The sequence below is a fragment of the Corvus kubaryi genome, unplaced genomic scaffold, assembly GCF_017639235.1.
Source record: "Corvus kubaryi isolate FWS band 111438036 unplaced genomic scaffold, C.kubaryi_AGA036_p1.0 37392, whole genome shotgun sequence".
Taxonomy (NCBI): Eukaryota; Metazoa; Chordata; class Aves; order Passeriformes; family Corvidae; genus Corvus; species Corvus kubaryi.
Window position 1 is genome coordinate 6551270 of NW_024581131.1, and position 19783 is coordinate 6571052.

General features: G+C 36.8%; 1 protein-coding gene across 6 annotated transcripts in view; it reads left to right on the forward strand.

Annotated features, from left to right (window-relative positions):
- Positions 1–19783, forward strand: part of CHID1 (chitinase domain containing 1) — a 104510-nt gene that overhangs the window by 28391 nt on the left and 56336 nt on the right. For all 6 annotated transcript variants that reach the window (XM_042038545.1, XM_042038543.1, XM_042038547.1 and 3 more), the window contains 2 exons: positions 10128–10229; positions 11465–11620. In XM_042038545.1, the coding sequence (XP_041894479.1) occupies positions 10128–10229; positions 11465–11620 (258 nt within the window). The remainder of the gene's footprint in view (positions 1–10127; positions 10230–11464; positions 11621–19783) is intronic.

The following is a 19783-nucleotide window of genomic DNA, read 5'->3' on the forward strand; positions in this document are numbered from 1 at the left end:
CCATAATTGTCAATCTCCCTGTGAGTATCCTAAAAGAAAAGGGACTGTCAGGAACATGGAAAATAATTTGTAATTGGGCCCTGTGCATAAAATTCAGCACTCAAGAAAACATAGAAATGACTCTTAAGAAGGCTGTCTAGGCTAACTGACTGGCATAATCATTTTTATTGCATGTTAGAGAACTTGTATAATATGTTTGATTTGGATCACAAGATATAGCTTGATATATCAGTTTATACTGAAGGGAACAGAAAACTCAGTAGGAAATTATTACTGACTACTTCTGAGTAGCAGTTACTGGAGAAAGTTTAATAATGTCTTCAAATTACAGTAATACTATTAAATCATACTCAGAGTCAGGCTACTGGGCTCATGTTTTTTCCCTGTATAAAGGCCCAAAGTATAGGTCTGTCAGTCACATCTCTTTTTGAATTGAATTGTGTTAGCTAAAGTAAATCTGGATGCTTGTTAATGACTCTAAACTACATCTGTTTCCCTTGCTGATGACTTCCCTGGTTTTGCTGCTGTTTGGTGGGCTGCCAGGTAAGTACCGCATAGCTCTGCCTGCAGCCATGAGAGGTTCCATGCATTTTGCATAGATTCAGAAAGGACTCAAGAGGAACAAATTTATTTTTAGAATTGGCTCTTTTAAAGACTATACCTTACTGTATAAAATCAATGCAACAAAGGTCTGACTGTACTGACACATTCTGAAGCAAGTGTACGCATTTTGAATTCCCACTAGGGAGGATCATTAAAATTATGTGCAGGTTAGCTAACAGCAGTCAAAGAGAAGGATTTGACTTGTATCAATGTAATCCTCCACATATCTATCATTTGTAGCTCTACCAATTCTGAGCCAACTGGTGTAGAGCATAAGTTTCAGTATTAAGTTGGAAAACTTTCCAAAAACAAAGAGAAGAAAAATGGTGAGCATTTTATGCAAGGAGGAATTAAGGCTACATTTGGTGTGTTAGAGTTTTTAAATTAGGCTCGTATGCTCCGGAGTACAAGTTTGTTTTGCATGATGTTCTGCTATTGGAGCATGGCTTGCCTGGGTACTAAGCCCTGGCATGAAAGGCACTGAAATAGTTTGGAAATTAGGAGAAGCAAATGGTGACACAGTGGATGTTCATTTGTGCATAGTCCTTCTTAAATGGCTCCTATGAAGAGGCTGAAGCAACATAACAGAAACAGCATTAAAGGAGAGCAGTTGACCTTCCCAAAAATGGAACTTGTAAATACAATAAGTATCAAAATGAATTTTTTCTTCTTTGGTAGTCATATTGTCTGGTTTTGTCATGCACATAAGAAACGTGTATTTCTTACGTTGACTTAAGAGTTTCAGATACAAGGTATTTTTCAAGTAACTTAAGAATTTGTGAGTGGCTGGTCTGCCATCATGCCTCAGCTCTGAGGACAGAGCAGTTTTCAGGCTGAGTTGTCCCTAGCCGTCTGCTGAGATTTCATGCTTTCTTTTCAGGACATATATTGGTTGGCATGTTTCCCCTTCTCGACTTCTGTTACTGGTTTAAACCAGATGGGCCACAGGTAATTAGTTTGGCTTCATGAAAACTGTGTAGGCTACTCCATGGCAAGAACAGATCTCGTGCTTCTCCCTCTTTAGAGAGCAAGGACTGCAAAGGCAACAGCTGGGATGGGATATGTGTATTAAAGAAGAGTGCCAGCCCCTAATGTTCTGCTAAAAATTCATTAGGTACAGATATACCATTCTGCTTCCTGATAAAAATATAGCAAGTTTTCACTTGTCAGTCTGTTATAATTCACAGTCCCCTAGTGATGTGAAGCACTTGGAGTGTATGAAGGAACCACTCCCAGGGCTTTAGTGTTGTGAATCTGTAGCTCTCAGTTACAATTTTCTTGCTTGTCAAGCTGTCTAGGTTTTGTTGGTTTTAAAATACCTATCTTAATCTTTCATACATGAGAATTTGGTAAAGAGATTTTTGCCATTGAGAAAATTTGAAAACAGTCAGTAATGTGGCTTGTGTTTTTCAGCAGAGGTGTTTGTTTATTTTAAATTGTGATCTTTTCTGTGGACAAGGGACAGATAAGCCCTTATGCTCTGAAGGCATCTGAGTGTCACCATTCCTATCATGAAATAAGTGCACCAAAGACAGTGCACAAGTGGGGTTGCAGGTTTTTACTTCTGAATTTAAGCTACTATTCAGAATAGCATAGTACTGGAAGGTGAAAATAAAAAAAAAAGTCAAAAAATCCTATAACTACATTACTTTTAGCAGAAGTTTATCTAACAAGCCCTTAAAATCTAAAAATGTCAGAAGTGTGCTCCCAGACTACCTACAGCTTTAGAAAGTTCTCCCTAACGTCCAGCCCAGGTTTGCTAAAGCAGTTATCTTGGAATATTCAGACTGTTCCAATCTCCTTTTTCATTTGCTCATTCTTTTATAATTTGTGTCTCTTGAGATGATGATTCTCTGACATATTAACAATAAGGTATTCTTTTGTGTTATGTAAGCAAAATGGGATTTGGAGATGTTAAGAAGATGGGCTTTAGTTGAGAAAGGAAGGAACCTCTTGCTTTTGTCTCTGTGTTCATCAGTTCCAGCACTTTAGTGTGTGAAATTGGGAGAGTGTTCTCTGAGTAGAACCAGACAAAAGACCATGACTGGAAGAGTGTATGTGACAAGAGGTGATTGTACTCGTTTTATGGAATTACCTTTTAGTTTGATTTTTCGTTCTGTTTTAAGAGGAATAAGACTTTTGTACAGAGACTGTTAGTTGGGAGGAGAAATTTATACTAAATTGGATTTTGTTTTGTTTGTTTCTCCTGAAATGGACTGACCTTAACACTGCAGTTCAATGGACATTTTTGGTTTTGAAATGTACGATCCCTGATTTGTCATATTGATCTGGGTTTGTAGGCCACAAGATCAGATACTGTGTTTGGATCATGCTTCACCTCTTGCAACATTTTTTTCTTAGGAAGGAATTAGAGAAAAAGAAATCAGTATTTTGAAGGCTGGTGAAGATACTTGAATTTACAGTAAGCATGTGCATTTTCTGAAATGCCTGAGTAACATGCGTTTCTGCAAAAGCCTTGATCTGTTGTCTGTGAATATGTAAATATGTAAATTACAAGAAGCGTTTGGTCTAAAAGTCTGTCCATCAACTCGGGTTCAACCCACTACATGTGCTTTTTACAATCTCCATCCAACTGCATGGAATTCACCCCCCCACTATGTAGTAAATCTGTTTTTGTCTACCTGAGGATCTCTCTTTCGTTGGTTAAACATTCAGTATGGTCATGTTCTTTTGACAGCAGGGATTAGATCTGTAATTATTGTTCATGATTTTGAACAGCAGTATTGTTTCAAGGTCCTGTTGTTGACTTGACTGCTTCATAAAATGCTGTTGTAGACAGACCTTAATTCTGTTTTTTAGCCTGATTTCTGAGGTAACAAGGTGTCTGTAAGCTTTCTCTCTTACATTTTTCATCTCTCTGCTAAAGCTTCTTTGGCGTTTGACCAGTTTCAAGCCAAATTGACATAGGCATAGAATTTGAATAGTCAGGTCCCTGTTACTTCATGAAAATACACAGCTGGACAGAAAACATATCTTTTTTTTCCCCCTAAGACCCAGCTGTAAGAGGGCATTGTAAATGAAAAATCTAGTTGCAAAACATCCATGGAAACCAGGATCCATGTAGAATTGTTCTCTTAAGTACTGATAGTGGAAAATTACTTCAGTGGCTGTCATTCTGAGAGTTTTGGGAAACCTAAAATGAGAAAGGGTAGTTACAAAACTGTCAAGAGGATTTTTTCTGAAAAAGGAAATGGTTTCAGATTGATCTTGTTTACACATTTGACTATTTCATTATCAATGCCTATAATTGTGTGATGAGCAGGGTAGACATGTAGCTCTTTCTTCCATTTTCTATAGAACAGACTTCATGCAGGAAGAAACAGTGAATTTTTATTCAGCATTTGTGTTAGCTGAATTCAGTGGTCTGTGTTCATAAAATGCAGTAGCATTATACTGTAATGCTCCTATCTGCAACGAGCTATGAAAACCAATAATATCTTGTGGTGAAGAAAGATCTGCAAACAGTTGCTTTACAGAAAATTATACATGACAAGAAAGTTAAGTCATTACTGAGAGTCTGACTTCTGAAATAGAATTATAGTGGAAACAGAAAATCAATCAGTTTTCCATTATGAAGGCTATTCAAAGATGTGAGGATACAGGAAAATTCTCTTTTATAAAGGAGGGTGAAGGTGAGGTAACCTGCCGAGAATGCAGTTTGAACTCACAGGGAAGAGCAGTCAGTTAAAAGACCTTTTTTCTCCTTATTTCATTTTGAGAGTAATTGTAGTGAGACAAGAAGTAATCGAGAGTGTAGATTCATTTGAAAGTAAATGAAAGCAGCTTGCATTGTTGAAGTTTTTTTTTCAATCTTTCAGTATGAAAGACTACAAACTCAAAACCTTACAGAAATACTTACCAGTAAAGCATTAATGGGAATTTTGATACATATGACTGTATGTAATTTGAAAGATTTGGGTAATAAACCTTCTAGGCTGTGAAACAAACACCCCCGCAGTTATTTTAGACATGTAAAGATAAAATAGTATAAAGAGACTGTGGAATTCTAAGCTGTGTATATGGAAATACCACGGAAAACAGGTGGTTTCTTCTGAGTCTGTGATGTTGTCCCAGTAATAGGGGGTTTTTTATATACATGTGGCAGTGTGCCATTGGGAAATGTTGACAAATTCTCAGGAATATGTGCAAATAAGACTTATGCTCTCAGGGGAATCATTGTTCTGTGAGTTCTGTCAGGTTGCCATTGCTCTCTTACTTGAAGAGGAGAACTTGTAAAGATTATGTTGTATTCCTGAGGCTTTTTACGAGAAGGATTTCCGTGGATGTTGTGTAAGGCAGCTTCTTCACTGGTTTTTAGGAGGAAAATATGTCACAGAATAAAAAATGTCCACTTTAGGTAAAAAAGCAGTGAACTGGAAAGTAAAACTCTCATTTTCTCTCTGCAGTGTGTTTTTATTCTTCCACCCCCTTTCTGCACACCCAGCACTCCCATGCCCTGTTTTCTATCCTTAGTGTTAATCATTCCCCTGCACTGATAAATTCTACTTGCTTTTGTAGAAAGCCACCTCTCTGAATTGCTGTTGTATGGTGCCTTATTCCTTAAATGTTAAACAGGAGTGAAAGACAGTTTTTGTATTAATTCCAGATAATGTATTTTTACAGGGCTAAGTCCATATTTCTTACACATTTTAATAAATACTTAAAAATACTATAAAGAATAGATACTATATCCATTAGAAAGGCTTGTTGGTCCAAGGAATTTAAGTGTTTACATTTGGCTGGTATTTTAGAAATATAGTCCTACAGATTTTTCTAGAAAACAGAAAATTGAAAAATATGGGATAAATATCATTCCAGGTTAACAGTCATTTCAAACCAGAAAGAAGAAAAAATAAAGCTTCATTTCTTTGAGCGATTCTTTTCCTTTTCAATAATATGTAACACACATTCACCACAGAGTGTTAATTTAAAATATTAATGATATAAGATAGAGGATACAATTTGATTTTCTGTTTACTGTGGAATTTTTTATCATCCTCATTGCCAGTGCCAGAGCATTTTCAAGTCACTCTTGAAGTGACAGAACTTATACCTGTCACACATTTGATGTCTCATTTTATGGAGATTTGTTTATGCATTTCATACTGTGCATTGGTATAGTCTTGCTTAGGTAATTTCCCTCCCTGAAATGTGCTTGCCAGGCAGATAAACCACATACCCTGTACTGAAAGTAGACCGTGAAGTGTAAGACAAATTTTTGGATCCTAAATTGTCAATCAGAATAGTAGGTTGAGTGATGACTCAAGTCTGAACACTTACTAGCTTTGCATCTGCTTTTCACCAGAGTATTTTTCAATGCCAGAGAAGCTCTTTCGTGGAAACAGGGAAAGCACATTGGGTAAAGAAGACATAAAAATACAATATAGTGCCTGGTTGCATAGGTTGAGACATAACATTGCACTGCCACATTGAAGCTGCCTTGAAAGGAGCTAAAAACCCCAGTGCTTTCTCAATAATAGTGCAAACCAAACCTGTAACTATGAGAAGTTGCCTGAACAAGTTTAAGGCCTATTTAATAGTAAAAAACCCTCAAGTATCTCAGATTAAAAAAAAAAAAAAGGTTCTTGTTAATAGTGTATGTCAATGGTTTTCAGCAATCCCAGAAAAATCAGTCTTCCTTTTCCCTTCCCTATCTTCCAAATGTTTGTTTCATTCGGGGATGCGCCGAGCAGCAGGCTTGGTTGTAGATTCAATTTAAACAGTTCAGTTTTTCAGTTGATTATAATTCACATTAATGTGTTTTGTTCAATCCAAGTTACTGAAAACACCCATGGATGCTGAATAGGAATAGTTGATACTAGCAGGAATGCCTGGGAATTTTAACTCTTTGAGAATATCCATGAGCTGAAACTGGTTCCATCCTGGTGCCCTGCATTCCAATCGGGTCAGGGCGGTATCACCAGGCGCATTGCTGATGTGGCCTCCCCATTCCCCCTGCACTGTGGAACAGTGCTGCCCCAGGGAGCAAGTCCTGGCATGGGACAATCCCAGGGGGCTGGAGCTCCGGGGCTGGGGCCAGGGGCACCAGCTGTGCCACCCAGGACATCCTTTTTCCATTCCATCTTCATTCCTTCTCCACCCCTCCTGCATCATCATCCTTCTCTCAGCTCTGGGAGAGTTTCAGGATCTTAGGAGAAGAGTTTGGGTCTGGTTTTGCAAAGGGGCTGAGAAGACCCCAGGCTTGCTCAAGACCAGTGGAAGTTTTAAGAGCAGATTTTCAGAGAAAACTCAATTGTTACTCTTGCCTCTCCTTCTGCAGTGTCCCTTAATGTTCTTCATAAAGTTTTATAATGAAACAAGCCATGTTAAAAAAATAAGACCAAGTGAGAGCGGAGTCTGTCCCAGTTTAGAAGACTGAAAATATTCAGCAAACTGGTTAAGTTATGCCAAATTCTCTACAAAGCCAGTAGGACTTAGGCTTGAGTGTTTTAGCAAACTAGGGTAACTCTAAATACAGGCTCTTTTTATGGTCTTTACGGAGGTTTATGTTGGACCTTAGGAAAAAGTTTTTCACCCAGAAGGTGGCTGAGCACTGGAACAGGCCCACCAGGGAAGTGGTCACAGCACCAGCCTGACAGAGTTCAAGACCCGTTTGGACAACGCTCTCAGGTATATGGGAAGATTGTCATGGCTGTCTTGTGCAGGGCCAGGAGTTGAACTTGATGATCCTTGTGGGTCCCTTCCAACTTAGCATATTTGATGATTCTTTGATTCTATATATATTTTACAGAGCTGATAAATGATGATGAAGCTTCTGCCACTTCACTGACTGTTTTGGAAACGGTATTCAAAGTTTAGAAGAATGACAAGTTTTTGACTTAGACTTCGAAAATATTCCTTTCATGGACTTTGCATATCTTGTGCCAAGTCTCCTGACTTTCTGTGCTGAGTTTCTCAACAAAGTAGTCAGTAGAACATACCTGCCTTTGAGTTAAGTTTACATAAATATCGGAATGATTGGAAAACCTCAAATTTTAAGTATAGTAGCTGTTGAAATGTTTAGGTTTTATCCTTGAGTGCCAGTTTTCTTGACTCGGAACAATTCTAAAGACGTGAATCAAATAGTCCTGGTTTTGTTCCAGTGGACATTTTCCCAAAGTGCTTGACTGGAGCAGAGTTGACTGGTGGTACTTATTGAAATGGTGAATGGTGCTTGTTTTTTTGAAGAGTGCTGCTATTTTAACACTGTACATTAATGGACAAAGTATATTCATTGCTGCTGGTTTTGTTCCAAGTTGGAAATTTATGCCATTGCCACTCGGATGGCATTCCTTTGTAACAGAAATAGTTGAGTTACAAAATTGCTTTGGAGAAAATTATGACAATATCCGTTTTAACCTGTGGGTTTCTTCTTAAGTTACACATGCAAATTTCATTAAAGTTACTACCTGGCTTAATCTATAAAGCAATCCAACTTGCCCTAATATCTAATACACATTATAATTACTTTTTATGGTTTTCCCTTCAGGAGTAATCACAATCAATTTACTGAAAATGTGTTTTGCTGGAGTTTGCATCGGGAAATTGCTTTGCCTACAGACATCCAAGTTGCCATGACATTGTCTCAAAAATGTATTTATTATTTTAATTCTTGTAGAACAACTGTAGTTTGCAATTGCAGTACATGACAAGCAGATAACTATAAAAAACCTGAGGTCTACCAGTAGGTTCCAGAAGTGAGGATTTGTTTTAATTTGTTACAACCCTTGAAGGAAAGGAATGGAATTTCTCCTTCCTATGACCAGTATATCACTGGTTCTGAAAATCTGAGACTACTGCAACACCACTATGCTTCATACAGATTACATTCTTGCACATCTCACTCATGCTTTGCTGTCTTATAACATGACAGGCATGTTACGTGATTTAATCTGCCCCACTTTGTAACTTGCATTTTGTTCACCTCTTTCCTTATGCAGTGGAACACTAAGTGTCCTTCTGAACGGATAAATGAACACTGTTATGCTCTGGTGATCCACACAGCACATATTGTTGGATGTAGAATTTGCACACTGATCCAAAAGGGATAAAGGTCAAAATATGTGATTTTTCTGTTTATTACTTGCATCTGTCACTGAGCACCTTTTTGGTTTTACATTTAAGATGGAATGTGAGTAGTTTTAAAAGCATACCTTGCCTAGACAAGGGTTGGCTTCCAATTTGTAGATCAAGTAGCAGTTTCTGGTACTACTGTGAAGGTCTGGATTCTCCAGTCTCTCTCCTCTGCTCTCTAGAGGAATCTTGTACAATCCTGTAAGTCTGCCTCTTAAATGGGAGAGATGCACCTCTGAGTTTGTAGCTGTTAAATTACATTTTTTTCCCTTTTCTCTTCTTTTGCAATGTCCCCCTATAAAAACTGCTGTCCCAGATTATTTGGGACAATATCCTGCTTTTGTACCTGTTTGCCTCATGTTAACATGCTTCAGAGCCCTCTGGCTGAGGACAGGGTTCTTCTGGCCTCTGTTTTAGTTCAGTCTCATCTTTGCAATGTGGTTAAGTTTGTCTTATGTTGCCTGCTGTGCTATTTGTGCTGCTATTTTGAAATTACAAATTCTCTTTGAAACAGATTCAGTGTTTTCAGGCAACTTGTGTGAATTAGTTGTTTCCATCTTGAATGACTGAGGGAAGTCAATAGCCTCTCTGAGTCCAAAACAAACAAAATATACACCCCCTCACCCATGAAGATAAAGTAGATATTAATACAGTTCTATATTTTGTAAATCAAGAGTAAACAAAAAAAAGAGGGAAGTAAGAATGGTGTTCCATATTTCATACCAAGATATGCTGAAGGCATAATTAGACTTATGTCTAGAGAAGGTCATAGAATGGATTTCTTCTTTCCTCTCCCCTGCCCAAAGAAAGAAATGGATCTGTTTTTGTCTAAAGAAAACAGATTTTCTTTCTTTAGTCTTTCTTAAGTACAGTATAAACTGAAATTGTTCTTTTGGAGGTTAATAAAAAAATTACCTTTGGTGTATATTTTTCTATTAAAGCTGCACCCATCCATTTGTTTAAGTATACCTCAGAGAACTTAGTTTTGTAAGTGTCAAAACCAGTTTAACAGCCCAAGCAATTAAAGGTTTCGTAAAAGCTTTTAGAGTTCAACTGATTGCTACCTAGGGCAATTTGATTAGTCCACAGCCCTTATAATAACTATTGTAGCCGTGCTGGAAAAGCTTATTTGGTAAGTATGCTGTGGAAGTATGATTCTTCCCACTGGCAACCTACATAGCATTGAATTTATTTTTTTTTCTTAGATGTTTATTACAAAAATGGCAGTGAAATATATATATATATATGTATATATATATATATATATATTTATTTTTGTTTTTTTTTATTTTTTTTTTTTTTTTTTTTGCCTCCTCAGAATGAAAGATTTTTCCTATGTGATGAAATGGTATGAAACCCAATGGAGAGAATAAGCCTGGTTATTGTAGTAATTTATCTCTTCCTGTTTCTGTTTTGCTTTGTTTTGAAAGGACAAACCAGCCAGGAATGTTCACAAAGAAAGAATTTGATCAGTTGGCCTCAGTAATAGACAGCTTCAGTCTCATGACGTACGACTTTTCAGCACCACATCGGTAAGACTCCATCTGACATCAGAAATATCATTGAAGGAGCTGATTCCTACTTAAGTCTGTTAAATCTACAGTACAAGATCATTTTTTTTTCTAGTTTAGTGGATAGTGTATTGTAAGTTTATCAGATACTAAAGTCCTGGATTAGTAATTAAAATAGATGATTTTTTAACAAGCTGCTAACTCAGTACATTTTTAACAGCAATGTATGTCTGGGGTTTGGATATTATGGAAGACTTTGTACTCAAGCTGAAAAGGCATCCTTTTGAAAGGTTAACCTGGTACTTACTCTTTTCCAGGCCAGGTTCTTTTGCTTTGAGTTATTTAGCACAGTTCTGCAGGATGGGTATGCTAATAATCTACTGATAATAACATTGTGGAACGAATTAGCTTTAAACAGTTGATACTTGATTTGCCTTTAAATATGAGCACAGTTCCCAGCAACACTGCTCTGCTATATTAGCATGTTAAGTTTTAATGACACAGGTATCATGTAGGCTTTGAGGCAGGTAATTACTAGAGAGTAGCAGATGTTGATGTTTGTAAGACTAGGATATACTTCTCCTGTTACCATGCTAGTGAATACCTTCTGTCATGTTAGTGTTTGAGGGAAAGCCTGCTCTCCTCTCCAGTGAGGTAGGAATGGAATGAGTGCAATATCCTGATGTTACATACATGACAATTTAATTACTCTGTGTATTAATGCTACACTCTCTTTCTTCACGTACATTTTTGTTAGGTAATTTTTAGGTTTTTTCCCATAAATAAGTGTCACACAATCTGAAACTTGCTTACCAGTTACTAATTTTATAGTTCCTTCTGTAAGTAAATGGTGGATTTTGTCCCAGTGTATTTTGCCATCTTGCAGTAAAAACATTGAGGATGGTATTGGAAAGTAACTGAAGTCATACAGGGTTTTGAATTATAGGGTAGGCATTGTGCAAGGCCCAGTGAAAATGTACTAGGGGGAAACTTTTTCTTACCCCTAGGAAGGAGTTTTATGTCCCTTCACCTTAGAATTGAATCAAAAAGTCAAGAGTGGGGCAAGCATGTTTTGTGTATCAGCACTTCAAGCTACTGAAGAATGTGCATTTAACCTTGATGGAATTGTAGGTTCATCCTCACTGATTTTTGTGTCCCATAATTTGCTCTTTACAATTACACTGGTCAAAAAGAGAAGGATGAGTATGAACATGTACTTTTTCTGACAACCTGTTTAATTTTTGCTGACTTGACAGACCTGGTCCAAACTCCCCCCTTCCCTGGGTACGAGCTTGTGTTGAAGTACTGGATCCTGATTCAAAATGGAGGAATAAAATACTTTTAGGACTGAATTTCTATGGCATGGACTATTCTGCTTTGGGAGCCTCTGGGGAGCCAATCCTTGGTAGCAGGTATGACTTTTCTGGATAATAAATACTTCTATATTATATATTCTCACAAAAAATTAGAAATTCACAAGTATTCTTGTTTAGAAATACGGATGTATTAGCAACACAGAAATGGCAAAAGTGATAAATCTGCACATGAAATAGTAGCACACCAGTTAGAGTAAGACCTGTAACTTCTCTGCCCTGTACAGAAATGCAGATAGATGGCACAGTTATCCTGTTAGAACTCTTATGCAAAAATGGTTTGTGTAGTTTTCCCTCTTTCCTCTATCCATGTTTGTACATGCAGGTTGCCATCTTCGTGTTAAAAATGTTCTGCAGTATTCTCTTACACTCTGTATCATTTTGGGGGTTCCTGTAGTTGCCCTAATGATTCTTTCCCTCACCTCCTGAAGTTGTTACCTGTTACTTTGAAATTTGATACTGGTTTCCAGCAGCAATATGCCACCAAATTTCTTTTTGGTAGAAAAAGCTGCAATAAGCTCACCTGGAGACAAAAATCTATAACAAGATAAAGGAAATATTCCAAAGCCAGCTTGAAATTTTATATTGATTCTCAGAGGAAAATGGTTGTTTTAGTTTGGGGTAATAACCTCCAATCCTAACAGTGAGCTTAGCAGAAATACAGTCAGGGTATGGTACATCAAACCAGAAAAAAACCAAGAAAACCACTGTGAATTTGACAGGAAAATCAGGCTTGTTCAGAAATTTGTTATTGAATTATAAAATAGAATGAAGCCAAGTAGAAACAAACCAAAAGCACACAAGTGACTGTTCTCACTTTCACAGGTTACTAAGTTCATTGCCCCATGATATTTGAATGTAATAATAAATTGCTTTTTAGACAGTGAAATACTATCTGAGGTGAACTGTGTAAGGTAAGCCTGAATTTTTTTGTGTCTATGCCTACAGTTACACAAACACTGTTATCATTGCGCCTGCTTCTGCTCTCTTCCCGCTTCTCCTTTGCTCTTTGCAGGGGTATAATACTGTAGACACAGTTTTTTTCCAGTGCTGATTTGTGTTTGAATCTGACTGAATAACAGAAAAGGGAAAAATAAAGCCATTGTTTACAGTGACAGGTATTTAGCAAGTATTTCAGAATGACTTCTGTAAAGTTAGTTGTGGTCCTTAAGCAGGAAGAATACTCTAGAGTATTCTCTATAGAGTATACTCTATAGTCAGATTTACAGACCTAATTATACAAGCTCAGAAAAATTATTAGCTTCACTGTAATATTTACAGCTCCTTTTGCAAGTGGAGTGTAGCACTACCTAGCAGAATAGAAAGTTCTTGCTTTTTTCTGAACTGAAATTTCTGAAATTGAGTTCCCACTTGAAAAAGCATTGTGCACTAGGATGGCATGAACTTTACTTTTCATAGATTATTCTGGACTATATTGTAGTATTAATTCATGTTGCTTTTTAATTAATGGCAAAAATATCCTAGCCAAGAGTCATGTATGATTACTGTAACTTTTACTGAAAGTGGTTATATTTATCTGTCTGTAGGACAGTGGTGCACAGTATGGGACAGTATGTTTTATACAGAGAATAGTTCTGTTAACATATACTTCACTGGCAGATCATGCAATAGTAGTTTTCCAGATATTTACCAGAAGCAAGATTCTGGACTAAGTCTTTAAGAGACTTTGAATTTATGCATAAAAGACATCAATTTTCCCTTTGATGTGTTACCCGTTGGTCAATGGTTATGTTTATTTTTCCAGAAATACAGCTCTGAGCATCCACAGTTGTGTATGTCATGTAGTAATGTAAAAGGAGAATAGATTCAAGGTAAAGTAGCTGTAAAATAGGCCAAACTTCTGCCATAAAGAGAACAGGAAAAAAAGCCCCAAAAAGCGTTTAGTGTAAAATAAGCTTTCTGCCACTTGAGTGGTATCAGGCCATTTGCAAGGAAGTCCTTTGACCTTCAAAAAGGGCTGAAGGATTGATTCATGGCTCTTTTAAGGCAGTGTCCATATGTTGTAGTGATAGTGAAGTTGAGCCAAGGTACTGGTATAAAAATTAATTCAAAGTCTATTCAGTTAAGTGCAGTCTGGTGTGTGTCAACTTCTTTGTTGTAGATTTCTGCTCAAGTTTTTGCATATGAAATTTATTGCAAGTACAAGTCTCCAGCATGTCAGTGCTCCTTGGCACACAGTAAGGTGCACAATTTCTTGTTGAAGCATATTCATTGGAATCTGATCCTCTTTAAGAAGAGGGATGGAGAATTGCAAGTTTCAGTGGCAAACTGTGTTTTCTCAAATTGTTTGATGTCAGTGTATTACGAACTTCAATTGATTATTAGTAAAGTGTATGCATAGAATGCATGCAGAATGCAGAAATCTATGCTGGTCTCATGTTTATGTTTTTGTTTAGGATAGGAATTATGTGATGGAAAGAGATGCTGAACATAGGTGGATTTCATTCACTGCATATTTTTTTCAGTCCAGAAATTCATAAAATAACTTACAGTAGAACTCCTATTTGCATAAAATATTATTTGGCATTGTTTTTTTTATTGCAGAATGTAATCTAAAGGTAGAAGTACTTGCAAAGATATATAAGCTTTCCATGTAATATCCTGTTTTCTTCATACACACCATAAGAAGTAATAGGTATATACGTATATGCTTGCATGTAGATACATATATATCTCAGGATTAAATGAAATGAAAACAATTTTTCTCTTACAGCAGCACGGTGTAGTTTGTCCTTGGGTGTTGTTACAATAGGAACTACAATTTATATTTGCAGAAACAATTTGTTTCTTAAAGCTCAGTCACAGCTATTAGTTATTAATACAATGAGTCAATCATAGAGATTATAGCAGTTTCTTGTGCTTTAATCAACCAAGTACTGTTGAATTAGCTGCAGGGAAGCTGCATTCCTGAGTATATTTCACTGTGACATAATTTTTATGAAATCGTAAGCTGGAAATAAAGGTGTTCTGTTTGTGATTCCCCAAATCACCTGTAGTGCTTATGGCAATGTTTTCTGCCCTTTGGCTGTCAAGAATCAGGTGTCTGAGTTGTTAAGATGCAGTGATTCTCACTTCCCATTGAATTAAAATCCTGTCAGATCATAACCATCTGGTGCTGCTGACTTGCTGCTCTAGTGATCACCTTGTTCCAGCATGTCCTCTATTGATACTGTGACTTGACAGTGTTTCCTTTTTACCTCACAAGTGTATGTCTTGGGTAAATGATTCTTCAATATACCCTGAAGCTTAAGAAATTGGATGGTCTTAGAGATCTTTACCTTTGAGTCCTTTTTGAGACCTGCAGTAGGTCAGCAAGCCCCTCAATCTCACGAGCTTCTTACCTCCAATGTACTTTTTCTGCCTTTAGCTATCTGTTCTACAGGATCTCCCTTAATCACTGGAACATTACATTTCAGTTGCAGTTTTGTTTTGCCTTCTCATGTGAGGTTACACAGTAGTGTAGTGGTGTTTTTCATTCCATGCCATCTAAAATCTGTGTCCGTAATGACCTGGGCCAAAAAGGAACTGATAAACTTCATTGCTAGCTGTGAATTAAAAGCAATATAAATCAAACACTGTCATGTGGCAACAGTGTCGCTTATGTTTAATAAGTCAAAATTCTTTACTGAGTATCTCCCTGCTAAGTTCCACTGATAATGTCATTTTGTCCTTTTTTTTTGTATAGTGTTGAAAGGGGAAAGATACATCTCTAATGTTCCACCTGGCTCTGTGTAACTTTTGAATATATTCTGCATTCAAGATGCTTTTGTTCCAAATGTAGTGATAAAAATAGATATATGAATAACTCCATTATTTTGAAACAATGCTGCGTGTGCTTACCTTTCATTTAAAGTAATCTGAATAAGGACTTTTATGTTGATTTTAAACATTTAAGAAGATTGACATAATAAATTGCCAGTTGAAGCAAGGGAGAAACTAATTTTACAATGCATTTTGCTGTTCAAAGATAGAAAATAAGATGACTTGCAAGCTATGTGAGAATGTAGAGGTCTACTGAGAATTTCACTGGCTGCCTGCCATTCTGTAAATAGCAGGTCATAAAATGTGGTACTTAGAAATGGTTAGAGGTGAACTTTTTCTCTGAATTATCATGGCATTGTCTTTATAAGCAGCAGTTTGACATTTGGGCCAACTGTGACTCATGATTTTGTCTTACAGAAGTTAGGAAAAAGCTTGTGCCAGGAACTCTCATACTCTTGAAGCTGCAAAGCTTTTACAACATTTCTCTTCATGCTGTAATTCCCTCAGGATTTCTGTTACTTCCCTGTATGCTAGGATTCTGTATCCTGATTTAATAGATTTTGTTCATAGTTTGTGGGATTTTGGGGAGATACTAATATTTCAAATAAACCAATGCACCCATTAGCTTTGTGTGTACCCATTAGCTTTGCGGGACCGAACAACTTGACCTGTTGTCCACCTCTCCTCTTTACTGAAGAAACTGCTAAGCCATTTCTTCTTAAATTGTACTGCAGGGTCAGATGGTAAAATCATGGCAGTGATAAGAGGCAGTTACAATTGGGCCTGGAATCAGAAATTATTTCTATATTACAGATGTCTAAATATTTCAGGAGTGTTTCAAGAGTTTTATTCTATTAAATTCCCTCTGGAATATTCTGGTATGTGTCTCTTCCATGGTATATCTGTCCCTCCCTCCCTTTAGGGATGGAAAGAGAGTTTGAGCTGTTAGCTGAAAGTGTAAGATTAATTAATTTGTGTAAGGTAGACAGAACATTTTACAAAGTAAAATTATGGGTCATATTTCAGTTTATCCACATTTACCTTATGATGATAAATAAAAAAGCTGTTATAATTGGTTTTTATGTAAAACACATTCTTAATTTCTTTTGAAATGAGAGAAAGGTGGCTTTTGTTTAGTAGGCAAATGATTGGTTCTGAAGTTCAGTTGTACAATGGCATTGGCTGTGGGTGAATGTGTATATCTCAGTGAATCTGCTTTAAAAACTGGTCAGTTGTGATGTACATTTTAAATGGTGGGCATATTACTGTGAAATGTGTTCTTCTCTGTCTCCCCTGGTGCTTTTTAATAGTAAATTTTCTACAAGCAATATTTAGGCAGTTAAATATTGACAAAATAATAAGGCTATAGTTCTTTACTGTCTTGTTGCACTCCAACCATTAGAAGATAGCATGATGAAATAGGAAAAATACTTCTGTGGTTTAAAACCAAGACCCAGAAACCTTTCCCGTAAGCTAAATTTACTTATGTCCCTAGATTTGCATCTGGGTGTTTGTGCCCAGTGTAAAGTGAAAGAAACTCATTGCTTTGGTAGCCTTCTTTGGGCTTCTGAGATCACTAATGGTGACTTAAAGCTCTGATTGAATCTCTTCAGATACATGATGATTAACAAAGAACATAGAACAGATAACACCATGTTTGTATCCAGATCACTCCACCATGAATCCCTTTGCTCCCATTGCCCCATCCTCTCTCATGCTCAGTGCAGAAAGGATAATGATTAATTTTGCCTGGTGTTTGCTGTGCCTCACAATATACTCCTTGTGTCCAGTTCCACTGCAGGTCAGCTGGGGATGAGTATGAAAAGGGCCTCCTGAAAATGCTTAGTGACTTTATACAAAGTTAGCCTAGAGCTGGCTAAGTGCACTGTGCTCACTTGTTGGATTGTGTGCAGTGTAGATTCCTCTGGGAAGCTTTTGATTCTGAAGGTGTGGCATCCTCTCTTGGAGCCGAGGACAGCAGCCTGGGTGAAGCTCATCAGCTACACTGGGACCTACCCACCGCTGACAGCGATGCATGGGCTAAGGTGTTGGCTCCAGACAGCTGGATATACTTCCTTCTTATTTCTAAACAGGGAGAGTTTTTGACCTTTTCCTGAAGGAAAAAAAATAAATATAGATCCTGGAGTTTTAGATTGATTGTCTATTCTCTTTACTAGAAAACTGACAGTAGTGAGATCATCTGTATTTTTTTCACAGAGGGGCATTGTTTGATATGTAGTGTTTGCTTGGGGTTTTTTAGCAGACAAGTTTTTCTTTTAAAAGCAAGTAGCTTGGAGTTTCTCTAATCTTAAACTGATTTTTCAATCCTCATTATCTAATTTTAACATTAATCTGTTCAGTGAATTGAATTGCTATGATTGTTGGGGAAGCAGTCAGAATTAAAATCAATATATGACTTTCTGTAGGCCTGCTGAAACTGATCTGAATATCATCAGCATAGATTTGAAAGTTGAAATGAACCTTCTTGGTAACTCAAATGTAATTTCAGTTGGTTGAATTTATAGGAAGATAGCTATATACGCCTTCATTTGGTAAAGAGCACCACTTTCAAAGCTTTATTTAGCAGGCTCTGAAACATAAAGTAATTCCTGATAAAATACAGCTCTTTCCTTTTTTTCTTTTTTTCTGAAGTTATGTCTTTATTTCTTGGCTATGAGTATGCTGTCAAGCTGACTGCCACAAAAGTGGTGCTGGGGACCCAGTGCTTACATGATGAGTCTTTGGGGCTTTTTCCTTTGAGGTGACTCTGGTCTGGTCCTATGAGCTGGAACTCATTAGCAGTTTGAGTGCCGCTCCAGTTGTTTAATCCAAAAAAAGCATCCGTTTTATGCACTCTGAGATTGCTCCACAGTGCAGACTAAAGTATGGTGCTAGTTTTTATTGTAAAAGTTCCATCCTGATGTGAACTGTAAGTTTGATATAGGCAGAATCTTATAACCTAAATTCTTCCTTTCATTTTGACACAATGTTTTTAAACACTACAATGAAAAAAGAAAAGAAGGAAAAGTTACAAAACATTATTCTTTGCATATGGCAGTGAAAAAATTTCTCTAAAAGTATTATTACATTTCTCAAGACTTTTTTTTTTGTGCAAAATTCTTTCAGAGGGCAAGAACAAATGTGCATGTTTATTGCAATTCCAGAGAAAAGCAGCAATCACAGCAGTAAAGTGTTCAGAGTGATCAAATTACCAATGGAAGGACTCAATAACCGAGTGAAGAGCCAGTGTGGAAATAGATAAGATTTAGGAATAGGTTTGAAGCCTTGAAGTAATACTTACAGGAAATAGTAATGGAGCATATAGCTATACAGTCTTTGAAGTAATAGGAGTGCGAGTGTGTTCCACAACATTAACAGCTTTTGATTTGTGCAAACAGCTTGTTTATACTTGGAATTATACAGCAGGTGATTGAATAAGGTTTCTGGTGATAACATTCAGTAGTGGTACAATGTCCAATACATTTTTTCTTTATGATTTTATGAGCTATTTCAGTATATTAGTAATGCCAGCAAACAGAGTGGGGTTTTTCTACCCTAAATTAATTCATGCCCACATTAGGAAAATGGATCTGAAAATGTTGAGTAGTAAATTTTACCTAAAGTAAGTTTTTGGATTTTGGGCTCTAAAAATAGGAGAGTTGCATTTCAGAATGATGCTGAAATGCAGTACTATTCATGGCTAAAATGGAAATCAAGGCAGACTTCGATACTTCCTCTACTTTTAGGAAAAAACCACAGTATTATGAAAATTATTACAAATCAGTTATTTGGAAATTCAATAAAATATACAAGATTATGTCCAAAATATATCTATATATCCTAGTACCTTAGGTACCATATATACTTATATAGTTAACTATTTCTTGTTCACAGTCTGTGAAGTTCTGTGACCCAGTTTGTGTGAGACTGGGGATAGTCATACTGCCAGCCTCTACTACAGGATGCGGGTGTAGATGGCATATGCTGCTTGCAATTTTGAGTATAAAATCATTTACTACAGTGGTTAAAACCTAAAGGAAGCTGTCTTATCTTTAGGGTTTCCTTGTATTTACCAAATTTAGACATTAGTAATGTGCAAGATTTTTTTCCCCCTGTGAGTGAAAGCAAATGTCCCTGAGTCCTGGGATTTGAGCCCCAGTAACTTAAGAAAATAAGGTATTTCCACCTGAGAAGTAGTTGTACACTGTTCACTTGGAGCCATAAATCCAGAAAGGTAAAAGTCAATGAAGCTGTTGCTTTCCATATTCATGCACCACTTTGAATGCGCTTTAATGGATAAATGTGTAGTTACACTTCACTGGATTCTACATTTTATAGTAAAGAGACACTGGACAGTTTGAGCAAACTCAATATAGAAGTGGAATATATTTTAGTATTGACAGCAGAAGTGAAGATGCC